The sequence below is a fragment of the Chanodichthys erythropterus genome, chromosome 4 (assembly GCF_024489055.1).
Source record: "Chanodichthys erythropterus isolate Z2021 chromosome 4, ASM2448905v1, whole genome shotgun sequence".
Lineage (NCBI taxonomy): Eukaryota > Metazoa > Chordata > Actinopteri > Cypriniformes > Xenocyprididae > Chanodichthys > Chanodichthys erythropterus.
Genome location: NC_090224.1, coordinates 12,495,871 through 12,513,042, shown reverse-complemented (window position 1 = coordinate 12,513,042; position 17,172 = coordinate 12,495,871). Strand labels below are relative to the sequence as shown.

The window sequence follows — 17,172 nt, the reverse complement described above, 5'->3', positions numbered from 1 at the left end:
AAAAAAAAAAAAAATTGTTAGACCTATTTCCTTTTTTCTTGTAAAGGGATATGGAAAAAGAGAAATGAGACTGTTAATATAACATTTTATTATTAATAAAAAAATCTTGAGCATACTATTGTAAGATGATTCATCAATAAAATACTCTGCTTATCATAGAGTGGTTATTCAGATGTCAAATATGATGAAATAGGTTTAGTTCTGCCTGTAGATCACAGCTATAATGGCAACAGTAAGAGCTATGGTTCCTGCAGCACCACCGACCAAAACTCCCAGAATTCCTCCATCAATGTGCTGTTTCTCACAAGTGTCTCCTGTGTAGATAATGGCCTGTCCAGAGACACACCTGCAAATGATATATAACTGTCACCATATATAAGCCACACAAGCAATTTTTTTTAATTATTCTTAAACAACAAACTCGATTTATATATAAACAAGCTGAGATAATGGTCAGATCTATGTGCTCTAACCTGCATGCTGCTCTCCCCTGATGTATGACACATGCTCCTCCATTACGGCAGGGGTTTGGCTGACATGGGTCGCTGATTGCTCGTGGCACCCGGACTTTTGGGCTCTCAAAGTCGTCTTCTGCAGGCTGGGGGTTACTTGAGAGTTCGAGCTTGGTTGGAACTTCAGATTTTACAAGATGTGCCAAATCTGGTTGTTAAAGAAAAACACACTTTTAACAATTAACATAAATATATTTATCCCAATAGCTGTACATAATTATACTGATGGGTGGAACAGTTCTGCATGATCCAAATTACCATCAAAATTGACAATGACGATCAGGTCATCGTTCTTGAGGAAGTCTCGCCTATGGAGCTGATTGTGTGAGATGAAAGTGCCCCAGCCAAACTCTGGACCTCGGTAGCAAAGGCAGCTTTCGTCCCATTCTCCAACCGTAGAAGGTTTACTCCACCGCATGTCAGCATCTAAGTAAGTGATTTAATGGGTTTCATTAAATCATTCATAATTCATTGATACTGGGAAGTAAAATCAAAGTGAGATGGATGGATGGATGAAACAATGAATAGATAGATTGATTGATTTATTGATTGATTGATTGATTGACGCACACACCAGTGGTGAAGCTTCTGCTGTTAGACATTTGAAGAGTTTTGTCTGGATTTTGATCCATAGCTGTAACTGTGACTTGCCGATTCACTGCAGGCCATTCTAATACTGCATCATTTTCACCAGAGAAAAGGTGAAAGGTGATCCCAACAAACTCTTCAGAGGAGTTTATCCTGCCATTTGGATAAACATTAATTCCATAAGCGTAACCATCAGAGTTGTAAAAACGAGGACTCTGAACTCTGTGGCCATGTGGGATAGTATTGAGAAGGTTAGTGAAGTTCTGAATCCTCCAGACAGCATTAGGGCATGCTGTCTCAGTCAGAGTAATGTCATCTATAAAGATCCCTCCTGATGTATTGCTGGAGCCCACAATACCCTGGAAGAAGTACCGGAACTTTTCCTCAACATTTAGAGTGACGAGTGCAATCTTCCATGATTCATCCCCATCCCCTGAAGAAATCAATGAGGTGCACAGTATTCAATATCTAATACATAATCATAGTATAACGTGTTGGTGATATCAGAAGAGATATTTTGAGCCAATTGTCTTTTTGTCAAGTCAAATCAATAGTTTACACATTGTTTTAAAAGCGGCTTTATAGAAAAACAGCTTAGCTTAGAGCTGGGCATTATTGCATCTAAATGGAAAAAAACAGACAGTTGAGATATGCTATATAATATATCGCTATATGTGAGTGTACATACGGGAATGTCTGGCCATAACTTACCTGTGATTGTGTGAACTTTCCCGACTTTGCGAACAGTGCCAGATCCATCATCCCTTCTGACCCAAATAACGAGCTGGTCACCAGGGCCTCGACTCATCCTGTAGAAGAACTCAAGGCACTGTTGCTTTCTCTTGGGGTAAAGAATCCGTGACTCCAACAAAGCACTGTGTCCCACAGACTTGTTAGTGGCGTCAAACTTCATAAAATAGCCTGCATCTATTAACATTAAAACATTGTTTATGCAAAATGGCTTTTACAAAATACATTTGGATTTTTAATATGTTGAATATTGTTGTCAAATGAGGAAATGATAACTAGTTTACTAATACAGATGAGAATTTATTGAAATTGCAAGAGTAACTTGTGATAGTCTTAGAAATATGAATTAGATATTGTTGAATCCTGACAATACTTTATTCTATAAACAAATGTGTTCAACTGAAATTGTTAAAGTGACCCTCACCTCTGCAATGTCCTCCAAGTGTGTGATCCTTTAAATCTGTAGAGCTCAAAGTGTGGACCCAGTCAGCATCATCTTCATCATTCTGAATCATTCCACAAATGTTGATCTGCTCAAAGGCACATTGATCTAGGAGAGTGTGGGTTGCAGCTGAAAGAAACCAAGTTGATATGGCAATACTGCAAGTATGGAATGTTTACTTGTTTTTGTTTTTTAATGCACAAAATATGTCAAGTATTATTTGTAATGTTTGTAAAAGGGAGTTGAACATCATAACTTACTGCATTCATACATGCGATTCAGTCTTTCCAGATCAAGAGCACTGAAGTCTAAGCGCTGTCCTATTACGTTATTGAAGGCAGGGATGGTGGTGGTTATGGTGGGAATATCAGGGTCCTTGTTGAAAGACAGAGGCCTGTAGTGCATGATGGACTCATAATCATAGGGCGTGTTCAAATCAGTTATAAAATCATCCTCATACTTATTGAAATTATGCTCCTTTCCTGCACAAATGTGGATGACAAAAGGAAAAGGGCATTACATTTTCTCAGGCCTTTGCCATTTTTGCAATGCAATGCGCACATTTGCATGAGCTATATGAGCAACCAAACTATGAAAAGGGAGATTTATGTTGCATTTTTAAATGCGAATAACCTGGAATGATTTGATCCCACCAGATTTGAACATAGTCATCTCTATCTGAGCGAGATTGCTCATGGTAGAAACCCAGCGCATGGAGAAGTTCATGTTCTACGATGGCCTTGGTGTCACATCTGTCTCCTATGGAGACATTCTGGCCCGTCTTTAAATCTCCCACAAATGACCAACATCTGTACCAATGGCAAAACAAAGAGATATGTAATATTGAAAATGTGACTTAAATATTCTTATTTTCCTGACATATTAAACAGGGCTGCGTTTCTCAAAAGCATAGTGATTGGTGGTACGATCTTAGGCTTACGATGCTTTTGGGAAAAGCAGCCCATGTTGAATTTTACTTACCCATCCAGTTTTGTGAAAGAAATATAGGTGCTCTCTCCTTCATAGGGCTTAAAGTCCACACAAGACTTGAGACGATACATTTCAAATGCTTGAAGGATCACTCCTTTTGCATTAAGATCTAAACAAGTGACGCTATATGAATATTCTCATCCTGGAATCATGTTATTGATTTTGCATTAGAAAATATTAAATGATCTCACCCAAACTATCTGTGAGTATGTATGGAATGGGAAACTCCCATCTTGCTTTTTCATCCAATATTGCATTTCTTCGTGGCTAAGATAAGAGTTAATTTTAGTAATTAAGATACAATGAAATAAAAACAAAAGGCAGTATAGATTTGTACAATGGACTTTTGTTTTTAAAAGAAAGACTTACATCTCCAGCAATATCTCCTTCAAACAAATCTCTCTGGGACTCTGAAATGTGTAAGTTAAATAGATCAATTCAGATATTATATTTTTTCTTATTGAACTGACAAATACAATTGTATTGCATATAAAACACTTAATATGCTTACTTGGCAAACTGTTTGCTTTTCTACACATTTATTTTTACTGACCTAAATTGATTTCAAGAATGTCCTCCCGTAATTCACCTGCATCTGCATCCTTGCCTAATATTTAAATAAAGCATAAAAACCTGTAAGAAGCTCTATGGATACTATAAAATAAAATTAAAATTGATCATTAAAATGTTTAAAATGTTGTACCATATTGTGTTGGAAGGGCATGCACCTGCAAGATAGATTGATTATAGATTAGATTACATTTTCATATATTTAACCATAGCTCAAAATGTCAAGAAGTTTTTACATTTAAAAAATAGTAAAAAATAATGAAGTTTGAAATACCTTGAGCGTAAGAAGTACTATGAAGAGAATGATTCTCCACACAGAGTCCATGTTAACTCCAGGAGATGACAACAGGGTTTAGCGCACTTGTACAAACATACCAATAAAGTTAGAGTTGGAGAAGAACTTTGATCTGAGAAGCACAGACAATTACCAGGTGAAGTAACACACGGGGATGGACCAGTTAGTTAGTGGCCTGTCATGTGTATTGTGAAGTGTTTGCATGCATCAGCACTTCTATACTGTATCTGCCTTCTATCTTTATCTCTTGCTTCTTTATCTTATTTATCTTTATCATTCTTTATGACAACAGTATCAGGAGTTAAATTCATCAGAATGGATATATTTATATTGTGACTAAAGAGAGTCATAACATCTGATGTGATTCAGACTTATTTAAACTATTATTAGACAGTTTTTATTGTATTTACTGGGCAAGATTAAAAACTTAAAAAATCTTAGAAAAACACACATTGATTAAACTTGAAATGTTGGGGAAAAAAGCCATAACATGTTCCTGTACTGAAATACTCAGTAGAATTTATTTGGTGACCCATTTTTTGTTTAAAGTCGGCATGGAACGGAAGTTGCAATAGTCTTTTCTTTCCGTTTTGTGACATATATATCTGAGTGAAGCAGCTTCTTGAAAAAAAAAAAAAAAAACGTAGGGTGTGGCTTGATTTCATGCTATTGCTGTTGATCTCATGTGATTGACAGGTTGTTCTGCCCTCATGCCAGTAAAAGTCATCAGAGATGAGATGTCTTTGCAAGTAAGAGGGGAAGTTATTTTGATTAAAGATAACAATTGCACATTAATAAAAATTAATGTGTGCACAACTAAATCATTTATAAAAAAAAATAAAAAAATACTGCAATATTCCAAAACAAAGAAACAAGAATTGATTATTTTGATTTCATGGTGACTTTAAAAGACAAATGCTTATGTGTAAATGGACTTTTTGATATCTGATTTGCAAACTCAAAATAAAATATGGAACAGAGTTACAAGTTTACTGCAGGTCAAGATATGGCAATGAGCTTAACCACAGCACTGCAACATAAGTGAATACAGTCATATCAGGGAGATTTAAGATAAGATTAAGATTATCACATTTTAACATTAAAGGGCACGCAGAAAACTAGCACAGTTTCAACTGCATGCAGGCGTATCACTTCAGATGCTAGTGCAATGTGCAACAAGATATCCACCATCATTCAATGTATTAAAATGGCGTTTGGCAAAAGAGTTTAACTTCAGACTTTATTGGGAATGTTTAAAAAGTAAGAGTACAGAGTGAGTATATCAAACACACTTTTGTAGCACAGAATTACTAACATAATTCCATTTTTAACATTTTTTAGATGGCTTTCTCCACGATGCACACAGCTTTAACTCTTCAGATTTTAAAGACACCTGTTTCGAGAGATAAAAAAAAGTCAATTCTCTCCTACAATTTCATAAATGTATCATACTGTATGTCATTTAAACAACTGATTATTTCTTAATTAGTTATTGGTGGATCAAAAGGAGATGTAGTTAAACCAACAGCTTGGTAACACTTTATTTCAATATAGTCCACTTATTTTTACTAACTTTAAGTAGCATTGCAACTGCATGTAGTCATTATTAGAGTATTAGTAGATCGTCTGCTTAATATCTGCTAACACTTTTTTTGTTGCTGCCCCAGCAGACATTCTACTCACTAGAAGTAACTTTGCAAGTACATGTCAACTTATTCTGCTGTATTTATGGTAACTGAGCTCACTTACAGACTTAATGGCCTCGAACCTTTGGTGCAACCGGAACTTCGCTGTTTATCAGGCTTGTTAAGTCTTTATAGAGACACATAAAACAAAACTGTTAGACAATAGCATTATCAATGTTTAAGACAGAATGTGCTACTCAGTGTGAACGTACCCTCAAAGTCAACAAAGATGATGAGGTCATCATTTTTCAGGTAATTCCGTCTGCGTAAGTCGTAGTGTTTTATGAAACTCTTCCATCCCAATGACTGTCCTCGATAACACTGGCAGCTTGGGTCAAAGGTCCCATAATTTCTTGGATTGTCCCATATTAGTTGGTCCCCACTGACTAAAGAACAGGAAAACAAAAAACATGTTTTACCCACACACACACCCGCACGCATATGCGCATATATGTATATATATATATATGTATATCTATATATGTATATCTATATATATATATATATATATATATATATATATATATATAAAACCACTATAGAAGCCATTCTAACAATCAGGGCATACCTGCGGTCAGGTCAGTGGTGAGGCTACGAGCAGAGGACATCCTCAGCTTAATGTCTGGATCCTGGTCCATCACCACTATGGTGGCCTGGCGGTTCACAGCAGGCCACTGCATCACAATGTCATTGTCACCACTGGCCAGATGGAAATACAGACCAGTGTAGTTGCCAGTGTAATCAGAGTAGCCAGACACTGGCCGTACTTGAACACCATAACCGTAACCCTCAGGACTGTAGAAACGAGGGCTGGTCAGCACAGTGTTGTAGTCAGCTGTTTCCAGGATGCTCGAGAAGTTCTGGATGCGCCAGACAGCGGCTGGGCAGTGCGTCTCTGTCAGGCTGATGTCATCGATGAATATGCCTCCTTTAGAGTTGTCGGGGTCTCCTTTCACCGCCTGGAAGGCATAGCGGAATTTTGCCCCCATTTGCATTGACACATGCGCAATCTTCCATGTTTTGTCTTCATCAGCTGGGTAAGAAAAGCCTTTTGTTATCGCCACGTTCATTTTATGATAAAGGATTACGTAAAGGATCATTTAAGGGTTAAAAGAACCATCAGTGTGAAGAACATTTCAAAATCTAAATAACCTTTTTGTGGAATGGAAAGGTTTTAAGAGATACTAGTCATTCGAAAAGGAAAACATTTACCCCAGATTGTATGCAGTTTCTTTAATTTTCTCACAGTTCCTGTTCCATCATCCATCTTTGCCCAAATCACTAGCCTGTCTTTTACACTCCCTGTCATTTTGTAGAAAAACTGGAGGCATTGCAGCTTCCTCTTAGGATATAGGATGCGGGATTCAAGGAGAGCGGATTGTTCTGCATTTCCAGTGGAGGTGTCAATGTGCATAGTATATCCTGAATCTAAAAATCACAATGCAAAAAAAAGTTTTTTAAGTTATTTAAATTGGCCAAACTGCAGCCACAATGGTAAAATATCTATTTCAGGCAATGGAGATTTGTAACCTCTGCATAGTCCACCGAGAGTATGATCCTCGGAGTCAGGAGAGCTCTTAAGATGGACCCAGTCAGCATCGTCAGTCAAACTCTGCACCATCCCACAAATGTTTATGTTTTCAAAAGCACACTGGTCCAGCAGGGTAAGAGAAGAGGCTGAAGAAAATAAATAATAAATAACAATATACTGTATATATATATATATATATATATATATATATATATATATATATATATATATATATATCATATGAGTTAATATTAATATTATTAACCTACAACAGTTGTACATTCGATTCAGTCTGACAACATCCATCTCACTAAAGTCCAGGTACTGCCCTATGATGTTGAAGAACTCTGGGATATTGGTCGTGATGGTAGGAATACTGGGGTCTTTGTTGAAAGCAAATGGACGATAATGCATGACGGACTCGTAGTCATATGGCGTATTTAGATCTGTGACAAAACTGTCATCATATTTGTTGAAGTTATGCTCCATGCCTAGAAAACATTATGTTTTAAATAAAAGTCACATAAGAGTGAGTGATGAACATTAAAATACACAGAAAAGAATGCAAAACAAATGAACTAACCTTCAGTGACCTGATCTAGCCAGATCTTCACATAGTCATCTCGATCCTGGCGAGACTGCGTATGGTAAAAGCCCAGGGCATGCAGCAATTCATGCTCAATCACAGCCTTGTGGTCACAGCCTGACCCCAGAGAAAGCACCTGCCCGTTCTGTAGATCTCCAACGTAAGACCAGCACCTAGTGCAATTAGGGAAAAACAGGGAACAGGGAAACAGGGAAAACCACCATCAATCAAGAATGCATGATTATATGCTGTCATGGCTTTGCAATCAAAAAATGTCATTATAATGGAAGTCAATGGGGCAAAAACAGCCACAAACAGTAAATGAGGGAGAAAAAATTAAAATCTGATGCTGCACAAAAACTAACAATGCATCAAAACCAATGTTGTTACTAATCTTTCACATCTCCAAGACTGTGATAAAAGGTAAAAAAAAATCCAGTCCACAATCACTTTTTATATTGAAAATAAGTAATTTTGTGTGTTTTTTTTCCCTAAATCAGTGACATCATTTCATAAACTTGGCAATAAAAGAGTAAAAATTCTGGATTTTTTTCAAACATTTAGTAGTTTTGATCAGGACTGAGGTTGATTAACACATTTATGCAAAAAAAATTTTTAAAAAATAATATTTATCTGATACATTTTTACAGCAGTTTAATTTAGTGGATGTTTTCATCCACGAACATAACGAAAGGGTAGTAAATTTGCCCACAGTGTATTTTTGAGGTTTTGAAAATTTTCAAAGCATTTTCCCAAAATATGTATCAAAATAAGATTTGTCACCAAAAATCATTCCATTTGCTGAAACACAGCGAAAGTTGTGGCCAAATTAAGACTCAAAAACACCCCATAGTGGATGAAAACATCCCCAACAACACATAAGGGTTAATGCACTGTGAACTAGCATGAACAAACAATGAACAACCGTATTAACGAACGTTAACGAAGATAAGTAAATACAGTAACAAATGTATTGCTCATGGTTAGTTCATGTTAGTTAATAGCTAATGCTAATGAACCTTATTGTAAAGTGTTACCATTATCATATACACACCTTATCAGGACCAGATTAACTATATTTTGTGGCAAAATTTTGTGCGGACCTGCTCATGCTCATAAATATGCTGATGTTATAACTGAAATATTTATTTGCAATGTTTGGCTGCACACATACCCATCTCTTTTCTCAAATTTGATGTATGTCTTCTCTCCCTCATAAGGTTTGAAATCAACACATGATTTTAGACGGTACATTTCAAATGCCTGATGGATAGCACCTTTTGCATTAAGGTCTGTGTAAAAGGGGGATAATTTATACATGAAGAAAATCAGTATTGTACAAACACAAATTAGTCAGTTTTTGTTTTTGTACGATTTTGAAAACAACTAAATATCACCTACCCAGGCTGTCAGATAGAATGTATGGAATAGGGAACTTCCACCTGTATGCTTTGTCAATAAGACCAACTCGACCAGGCTGTAAAGGGATGGAGGTTTTAATAGACGTTTTTTTAAATCAACAATAGATACTGATAGATATTATTAAGAAGATTTCAGCATGTACATTGATTGTGCACTTACAGGTAGGGCTATGTCTCCCTCAATCAGCCGGGTTTTTGCTCCTGACAAACAAGTTAAAAGAAATTGTTTAGTAAAAAAATAATGAATTTGTTCAATATTTTGCAAATTAATCAAACTCAGATTGTTACTTTGAATATACAGTAGCATTAAAATTAACTTTGTTGCCTCACTGTATTGTAATATAATGTATAAAAGTTGCTTCAGGTTACCAAGATTGATGAAAGGGTTGAAATTTGGATCATCTTCAACCTCTGTAGAATACATATAGTGTTATACATTTATTTAGATGAATCAAATAAAAATGTATAACTTACAGTAATTAATTAAAATCATTCTTCTTACCATGAATACGAGTTGAAACTGGAATCTGAAAGTCATGGCAGGAATAGGGTTAATCCCAATGCATTTAGAGATAGCAATCACTGTAGATATCCAGATAAGTGCATATAGATACCAAAGCCTGTTAAAGTAGCCTATAAAAGGATAAATTATAAATAATGAAAATCACTCACAGCATGAAGTGCTACAGCCAGCACTGCAAAGATGATCAGCTTCGGTAAAAGCATACTGACAGTATGTGAGGTACAAGATATTACCATCACTATATAAAGAGAACTTTAACCTTTGACCATGTTTATTGGAACAATGAATTTGAAGTTTTTTCATTACCGACAGTAGTTTTGATAAAAATTCAAAGTGCACTTGTCTCCCATAATGCAGTTTACAGACATTATGCAACCTAATGCAGCCGAACATGTTTAATAACAGCTCAAAACAATCTTTAATCTAGTAAATGTTTCTAATTAATATGTATTAAATGAAAACAAAAAAAACAACTGGGCTATTTAAAAAGTGCAGAAAACCGAGGTCCTACAGGCCTATTGTCCCAGATAGCAACTTTGTGCCAGCCCAGATCTGGCCCACATCTGCCACGCATGGGCCACATGTGGCATGGAATGATGGCACTCCAGTTTGCCAGATTTGAGCCACAAGCAGGCCACAGCAATGCCACATGTCAGCCAAGAGCAAAGAAATAAACAAGAACTGGACCTTATCTGAGCCACAAAATCTTTATATATTATTTATAGAATTATCTTAGTATTAAAAAGCCTGTTAACAAGCTGAATCACTGAAGGAAAGAAGAGACAAACAGAAACACAAGAGCTACATCTGACTTCAGCCACAGCCTTAGATGAAATCAACTGAAGGTAAAAGAAGACATTACATCTCTCCAGGACTCAGCAGAGGAGGATTAAACATCTCCAAAAAAACAGCACTACAGCTTCACATATTATTAACCAGATTGACTTTACTTCTGTCATTCATCTACAGAAGTTCTTATTGAGAATTAACAGAAGTTTAACGATCATGTTTGTTTCATTTGAAGTCACCATAATGGTGATTGATGTTTCCGTTAGTTGGGCTCTTAACTCTTATAATGCGTTTTCTCTGACTGCTGTGACAGTGTGTTTATCAAACACATATGCAGTAGCAAAGAATGCTAAAATGAGGTCAGATAAAGATTTTTAGCTTTGATGGCTTTTAATTATTGTGAAATAATTTCAATCAATGATGCTGTTTGAAAGTAATAATTGTGTTTGGTCATAAATACATTAAAATTACAAACCCTGTTTTACTGCATCATGAGATAATGCTGTGCTGCACAAATCAGTTAGAAGATTGAAGATAAAAACCAAGAACAGAAATCAATAAATTACAATAACAAACACAGATATGAGCAATTAGCGTATGAATCTCAACAATGGTGACAAGAAAATATTGAGACAATCTGATCAACTCTGGACATCACAAAACTATACTAAAAGACAGAACAAAAACCACAGCAAAAAATAAAAGCAAATAGTTAGAAATAAAGAAAATAATAGGACAATTCAGCTGCATAATTTATGCATGCTGTGATGCATGCTGGTAGTTTTGTCCTATTGTTCCCAGCATGCATTGCGGCATGACACTTTTGATTGTCACCTTTGTTGAGATTCATGTGCTGATTCTTGATGTCTTTGTGTGTCATCTTAGAATAATTGTTGTTTTATTTAATCTTCTGATTTCTGCAATATCACATGGTTTCATGTTGCAGTAACACAGGGATTGTAATGTAAATGTATTAATTCCACAACACAGTTATTAGATACAAGCAACATCAGTTACTCAGGCTATTTCATGATGATTATAAAAGAATCAATAGCTAACTATCATCATCTGATCAGATCTGATTCAGGTGTGTTTGATTGGGGTTGGAACAAAACTAAGCAGAGCTGTGGCTCTCCAGGAGATGAATTTGAAAACACTGATATAAGCAGTAACCTACATACAACAATTTATAAGGCACTATTTTGGGATTTTAACTTGACATATGTTTTACATATTTAGTTAACAATAGCACAAACACACTTGAATGTATTAATCATTCAACAATAAACCAATCATACATCTTCATGTCTTAAAAACTAGTGATGTGTAGTTCTTGAACGATTCGTTTCATTTTGAACAAATCTTTAATGTGACTCGGGAAGAACGAGTCGTCTCGGGGGGTGATTCGTTCAGTCGCGCATGTGCAATATTCTACAGGTTCTGTACTGCTAGAAGTAGTTCACCTGATGATTCAATTGATTAGTTCATTTCATGAGTCTTTCGGGTTTTGAGTCGTTCCTTAATCACGTGACAGACCCATACGCTACCAATGCATTCTGAGCCGGAAAGAGAATTGATTAGTTCTTTTTATGAGTCTTTCGGGTTTTTGAGTCGTTGTTTGAGTAGTTTCACATCACAAATGATATAGTACTTTATTTAGTTCTTATAACTTACATGGAATCACTCTATTTTTTTCATTACTATATTTAAGTAATAGTAATATTGTGAAATGTTATTACAATTTAAAATAATGGTTTTCAATTTCTATTTATTTATGTGATGTAAAGCTGAATTTTAATCAGACATTTCTCCAGCCTTTAGTGTCACATGATCCTTCAGAAATAATTCTAATATGCTGATTTACTATCAGTGTTGTGCTGCTTAATATTTTTTGGAACCTGCTTTCAAAAAAGAAAGGAAAAATTTTTGAAGAGTAGTGTATATTGTTACAAAATGGATCTGTTTTGGAAAGATTGTATATTGTTACAAAATATTTCTAACCGCAGAATGATTTCAATACACACCATTTTTTAAATTTATGTCTGTAATTTGTGCAGTCAGAACCGTTCCAATCGGGACTAGAACCCCGGTCGTTGGCATGGGAGGCAGGACCAAATGCTTTGCAAAATGATTCACTGTTTCAAAGCATTTGAAACATCACACGCTGGTGACCCCTGCTGGTCAGAACGTGTAAATGCAACAAAAACTCAGGCCAAACATGCATGAAAACACCTTTTACCAAAAAAAAAATAAAATAAAAATAAATAAATAATAATCACCAGGGGCCGTTTCAGAAAGGAGGTTTAGTGAAACCCAAGAAAAGTCTAGTAACAGTCTAGTGACTGTCTTTGAAATCTCGTAAAAGAACAAAGGAACAAAACCGACCGTCTTTGAAGTCTCATAACAAAACAAAACCGTCCGTTATTGAAATCTCATAACCAAATAAACCTTAATTAACCAAATAAACCATATTGAGATCTCGTACTGATCAAAACCGACTGACAATGAAAACTGACATTCATTGAAATCTTGTAAAGGAACAAAACAAGACTTTCATTGAGATCTTGTAACCAAATAAAACCGTCCGTCTCTGAAATCTTGTAAATGAAAAAAAGAATACAAGCATCATTGAAATATTGTAAAGGAGCAAAACAGACCAACACTGAAATCTTATAGTAAAACAAAACTGATCAGAAGATTAGAAGAACAAAACGCACAAAAATTGTTATAAGATGACACAAAAACATCAGTCAGCACATGAATCTCAACAAAGGTGACAATAAAAAGTGTCATGCCACAATGCATGCTGGGAACAATAGGACAAAACTAAAAATAATGAATTGTCCTATTATTTTCTTTAATTCTAATTATTTGCTTTCATTTTTGCTGTGGTTTTTGCTCTGTCGTTTAGTAGCTTTTTGTTATGTCCAGAGTTTATCTGATTGTCTGAATATTTTGTTGTCACCATTGTTGAGATTCATACACTGATTGCTCATATTTGTTATTTGTTTGTATGCTATTGAAGCTTTTTTCTTTTTTTACTTTCACTCTTCTAATGGATTTTTGCAACACAGTATGATCTCATGTTGTAAAATAGGCAGTTTCTTAATTCAAATATATTAAGGCTGGTTCACACTGTGCGATTTTGGCCACGATTTGGTCGTCTGAGACAAATTTTGCAAATCCAATGGCAGCAAAAAAGACTCCAATATAAAAACTTAACTAGACAAGAGACATTTATTTAAGCAAGCAAAATATTTCAGCTGTAAAAAAAAAAAAGAAAGAAAGAAATGCCAGGAAAACGGTTTATAATGAATTATTTTAAAATAGATTAATTCTATATAATAATCATATGATTATTAATGCTTTTGTATTGTCCTTAACATTACAATAAACTAAACATAATGATTTTCACATGTGATATTGGTGTTGGCAAATTGATACTGGTTTGATCCAAAGCACTATCATAATGGTTACTTTATTATATACATATCTTTAAAAAAAAATAAATAAAAAAGTTATTGTTCTTGTCAGCAGGTCCTCAACCCAAGCACAAGCTCTACACTTCACCACAACGGTAATCTCCAAAAAAAAACACACATAATAAAAACTTTTACATAATAGAACATTAAACAGTAAAAAGTCTCTCCATATTCTTCTATCTTTCTAAAAAAAATGCATAAAATAACACAATCTATCTCGATATACTGTATATCCAAGTAATACATGTGTCTTCTTTGAAACATAATGTTAATCTGAAGTTAAACCTGCCTCCTGGTAGGTTTAATTTAAGCCTCAGTTTAGTCCTGGAGTAGCTAGTCTTCCTCCAGGAAATCAGCTTATTAAACTCTTGACTATACTAAATCTAGGACTATTTTAAACCATGACAGAGAAAGCAGATTTCTGTTAATCTGGTTTAAAGGGCCATTTTAATCTAGGACTAGGCTTAATCTCTGTCCGGGAAACCGCCCCTGAGAGTATTAACTGTTAGTTTTGCGTTACGTAAAGGTTAGTTTTGTTTTTTTTTTCTTTTTTGACGGATTTAAAAAAAAAAAAAAAAAAAAAAAAATTATTAATTATACAGACAGAGTTTTGATCAGTGTCTTTTAGACTCACACAGACATCATGAATCATGAACCTCAACAATGGTGATGTAAGGAAGGATTTTACCAAGACTGAATTCAAGATTCCAACACCTGGCTCCCCCCCTTGCTGAGTTCCTGACTCCTCACATCCTCTCCTTCCCCTCAGGCCATGCAAGTCTCGCAAATCTAGCTGTTTTAAGTGAAATCAATGTAAATACTTCTGGTGCGACAGGTAAGATGGTTTCACTCCCACATCAATAGGATGGACAAGAATAAAGAAAACAAAACCTGTTCTCCCGGTGTGGGAGATGCCCCAATAAGGATCTTTATTGACCATTTGTTTTGATCCCCAAATCCAGGCGTGTGACCCTTTGAGGCATGAGAAAAGGTCCAACAAAAGCTGCATATTTGGGTGCTAAGTGTTTACAATCCTTTTACTTAGACTTGGGATATTTAAAGGGATTTGGCAAACCACGTCCCGCACAATTGCTGTGTGTATCTCTCTATTTGCCAGGTATGCTAACTCTTTGACACTTTTTAATATCATGTTTTGAATTGTACTTTGTATTTTACGCTGATCAGTTGTGTGATGTATTCTCTTTAAATCTTTTAATTGGTGTTTACCGCAAATCTGTGTTCAGGATTGATACGGAATAGGTGGAGCATAGAGCACATCAATTAAGTCCATTTCGATTTCTGACTATCTCTGTTTTAAATAAGTTGCAGTTTTCGTAAATATATCAAAACTATGCTTTTTGTTATGAGTAAGCAGAGCGCGAACGACTTAAAGGTAGATATTTGCCCTGTATCCAATGTTTAAATTCAGAGGTGGGTAGTCCAGGGGTCAGAAAGTAAAAGTCCTGCCATATTTTTATTCCACCCACTGAAGCATTAATGAGATAAATAAGTGATTAATTGAGTGATGATTGAGCATTATTGAAGACACCTGACGATAACAAGCAGAATCACCAAAGGAGAAAATCACAATTTTTAAGTTACCATCATCGAGGTCAGGGTTTGTTTTAGTTGGGCTCTTGACCCTTGACTTTTAATTTTAGATTTTATTTGGGCAGTTTTAACTGCATCAAAACCATCCAGACAAGCAAAGTTATAAGATGACCAGGTAGTGTTGGTTATGTTATCACATAATTATTATTTGATCTGAATCGCTGAACTTATTAAGATCCCAAACTCTGAGTTATACTGACATTATTGGTCAGCACTGTGACTCTACAGCACAAGATCATCTTTATAAATACAATTTTGTTTTTGAAGTTGTTCTAATTTAAAAAAAAAAAAAAAAATACATACATATTTAAACACAGACATCTAAAATCAGTCTGTGAATCTCAACAATGGTGAGAATAATAAAGCATGTTGCAGTGCATTCTGGGTGCCACCAATCAAAATTCATCCATGCCTCCCATCATGCATTGCTGCATGAATAAATTATAAGCTGAATTGTCTTAGTAATTTTCTTTATTCTCACTATTTAAATTTTGCTGTTTTTCTGTGACTTTTTAGTAGCTTGTTTTCTAATGTTCAGAGTTGATCTATCAGAATATGTTGCTTGTCACCATTGTTGAGTTTCATACGCTGATTCTTGATGTCTGTGTGTGTTGTTAAAAATTTGTGTATTGATAAAGTTGATCTTTAGCTGCTGTAATCAATAATGTCATTCTAACTTAGAGTTTGGGCTCTAAATGAGTTCACATCAAATAATGATTATGGTTTGTAAAAAGTGAAGATACTGAGATCCGTTAGTGTTTAATGATCTGTTTCTGTTATCAGAGTTTTGTGAGGTTACCATTGTACTGGAGAGTAGCACCTGTGCTTTAGTCAGTGATGATCCTGAAACACTGAAGTTCTGCTGCATGTTATTACACAGTAACTGTGTAGTTGCTGATGCAGTGATACAGTTATGTTAGCTAATGCATGTGCTGTTGTCAGCTAATGACTTACTGAAAGAGATTTGCGTTTTAAAGAAAAGGTTTCATAATATTAATCCAGGAATAATTACCTGTAAAGAGCTTTTTGGTGTGTTAGACATTTAAGAAAAAATTGTTTTTGTTTGAACAGCCACTTTTGTAGAGAATTTAGTTCTAATTTTCAAGGGCAGCAGGGACGTTCTGAGAACATTTCCAAATAAAATATGGTTCCCTAAACGTTCAGAGAACGTCTTGAATGTTCTGTGAAGGTCAGCCAAATAATGTCCCCCAAACCTTAAAAGAACTCCACATCGTGACCGTCTCTGAACGTACTGCACTCTAAAAAAATAAAACATTGATTCAACAAAAAAAATATGTTAACGTTTTCCACTAGAATTTTTAACTTAAGCCAATTGGGAGAATTACACTAATTCAAAGCAATATTTTGAGTTGATCCAACATAATGTTTTAAGTAAG

The 17,172-nt window shown here is 35.2% G+C and overlaps 2 protein-coding genes across 2 annotated transcripts; both read right to left on the bottom strand.

Moving 5' to 3' along the window:
• Positions 1-74: 74 nt before the first annotated feature.
• On the bottom strand, positions 75-4,322 carry mep1a.2 (meprin A, alpha (PABA peptide hydrolase), tandem duplicate 2). The gene is made up of 14 exons (XM_067383127.1): positions 4,127-4,322; positions 3,986-4,010; positions 3,836-3,889; positions 3,652-3,692; positions 3,474-3,549; positions 3,274-3,391; positions 2,926-3,101; positions 2,553-2,774; positions 2,275-2,421; positions 1,812-2,027; positions 1,087-1,533; positions 771-938; positions 474-660; positions 75-346 (listed from the first exon to the last, which is right to left on the bottom strand). The coding sequence occupies exons 1-14, from the start codon at positions 4,175-4,177 to the stop codon at positions 196-198; spliced, it is 2,079 nt and encodes a 692-aa protein (XP_067239228.1). The 5' UTR covers positions 4,178-4,322; the 3' UTR covers positions 75-195.
• A 967-nt stretch (positions 4,323-5,289) lies between these two features.
• mep1a.1 (meprin A, alpha (PABA peptide hydrolase), tandem duplicate 1) lies at positions 5,290-10,126 on the bottom strand. Its single transcript, XM_067383126.1, has 14 exons — positions 10,043-10,126; positions 9,873-9,897; positions 9,740-9,781; positions 9,531-9,571; positions 9,351-9,426; positions 9,124-9,241; positions 7,947-8,122; positions 7,633-7,854; positions 7,363-7,509; positions 7,045-7,260; positions 6,401-6,865; positions 6,045-6,218; positions 5,897-5,959; positions 5,290-5,540 (listed from the first exon to the last, which is right to left on the bottom strand). The coding sequence occupies exons 1-13, from the start codon at positions 10,094-10,096 to the stop codon at positions 5,901-5,903; spliced, it is 1,815 nt and encodes a 604-aa protein (XP_067239227.1). The 5' UTR covers positions 10,097-10,126; the 3' UTR covers positions 5,290-5,540; positions 5,897-5,900.
• Positions 10,127-17,172: the final 7,046 nt, after the last annotated feature.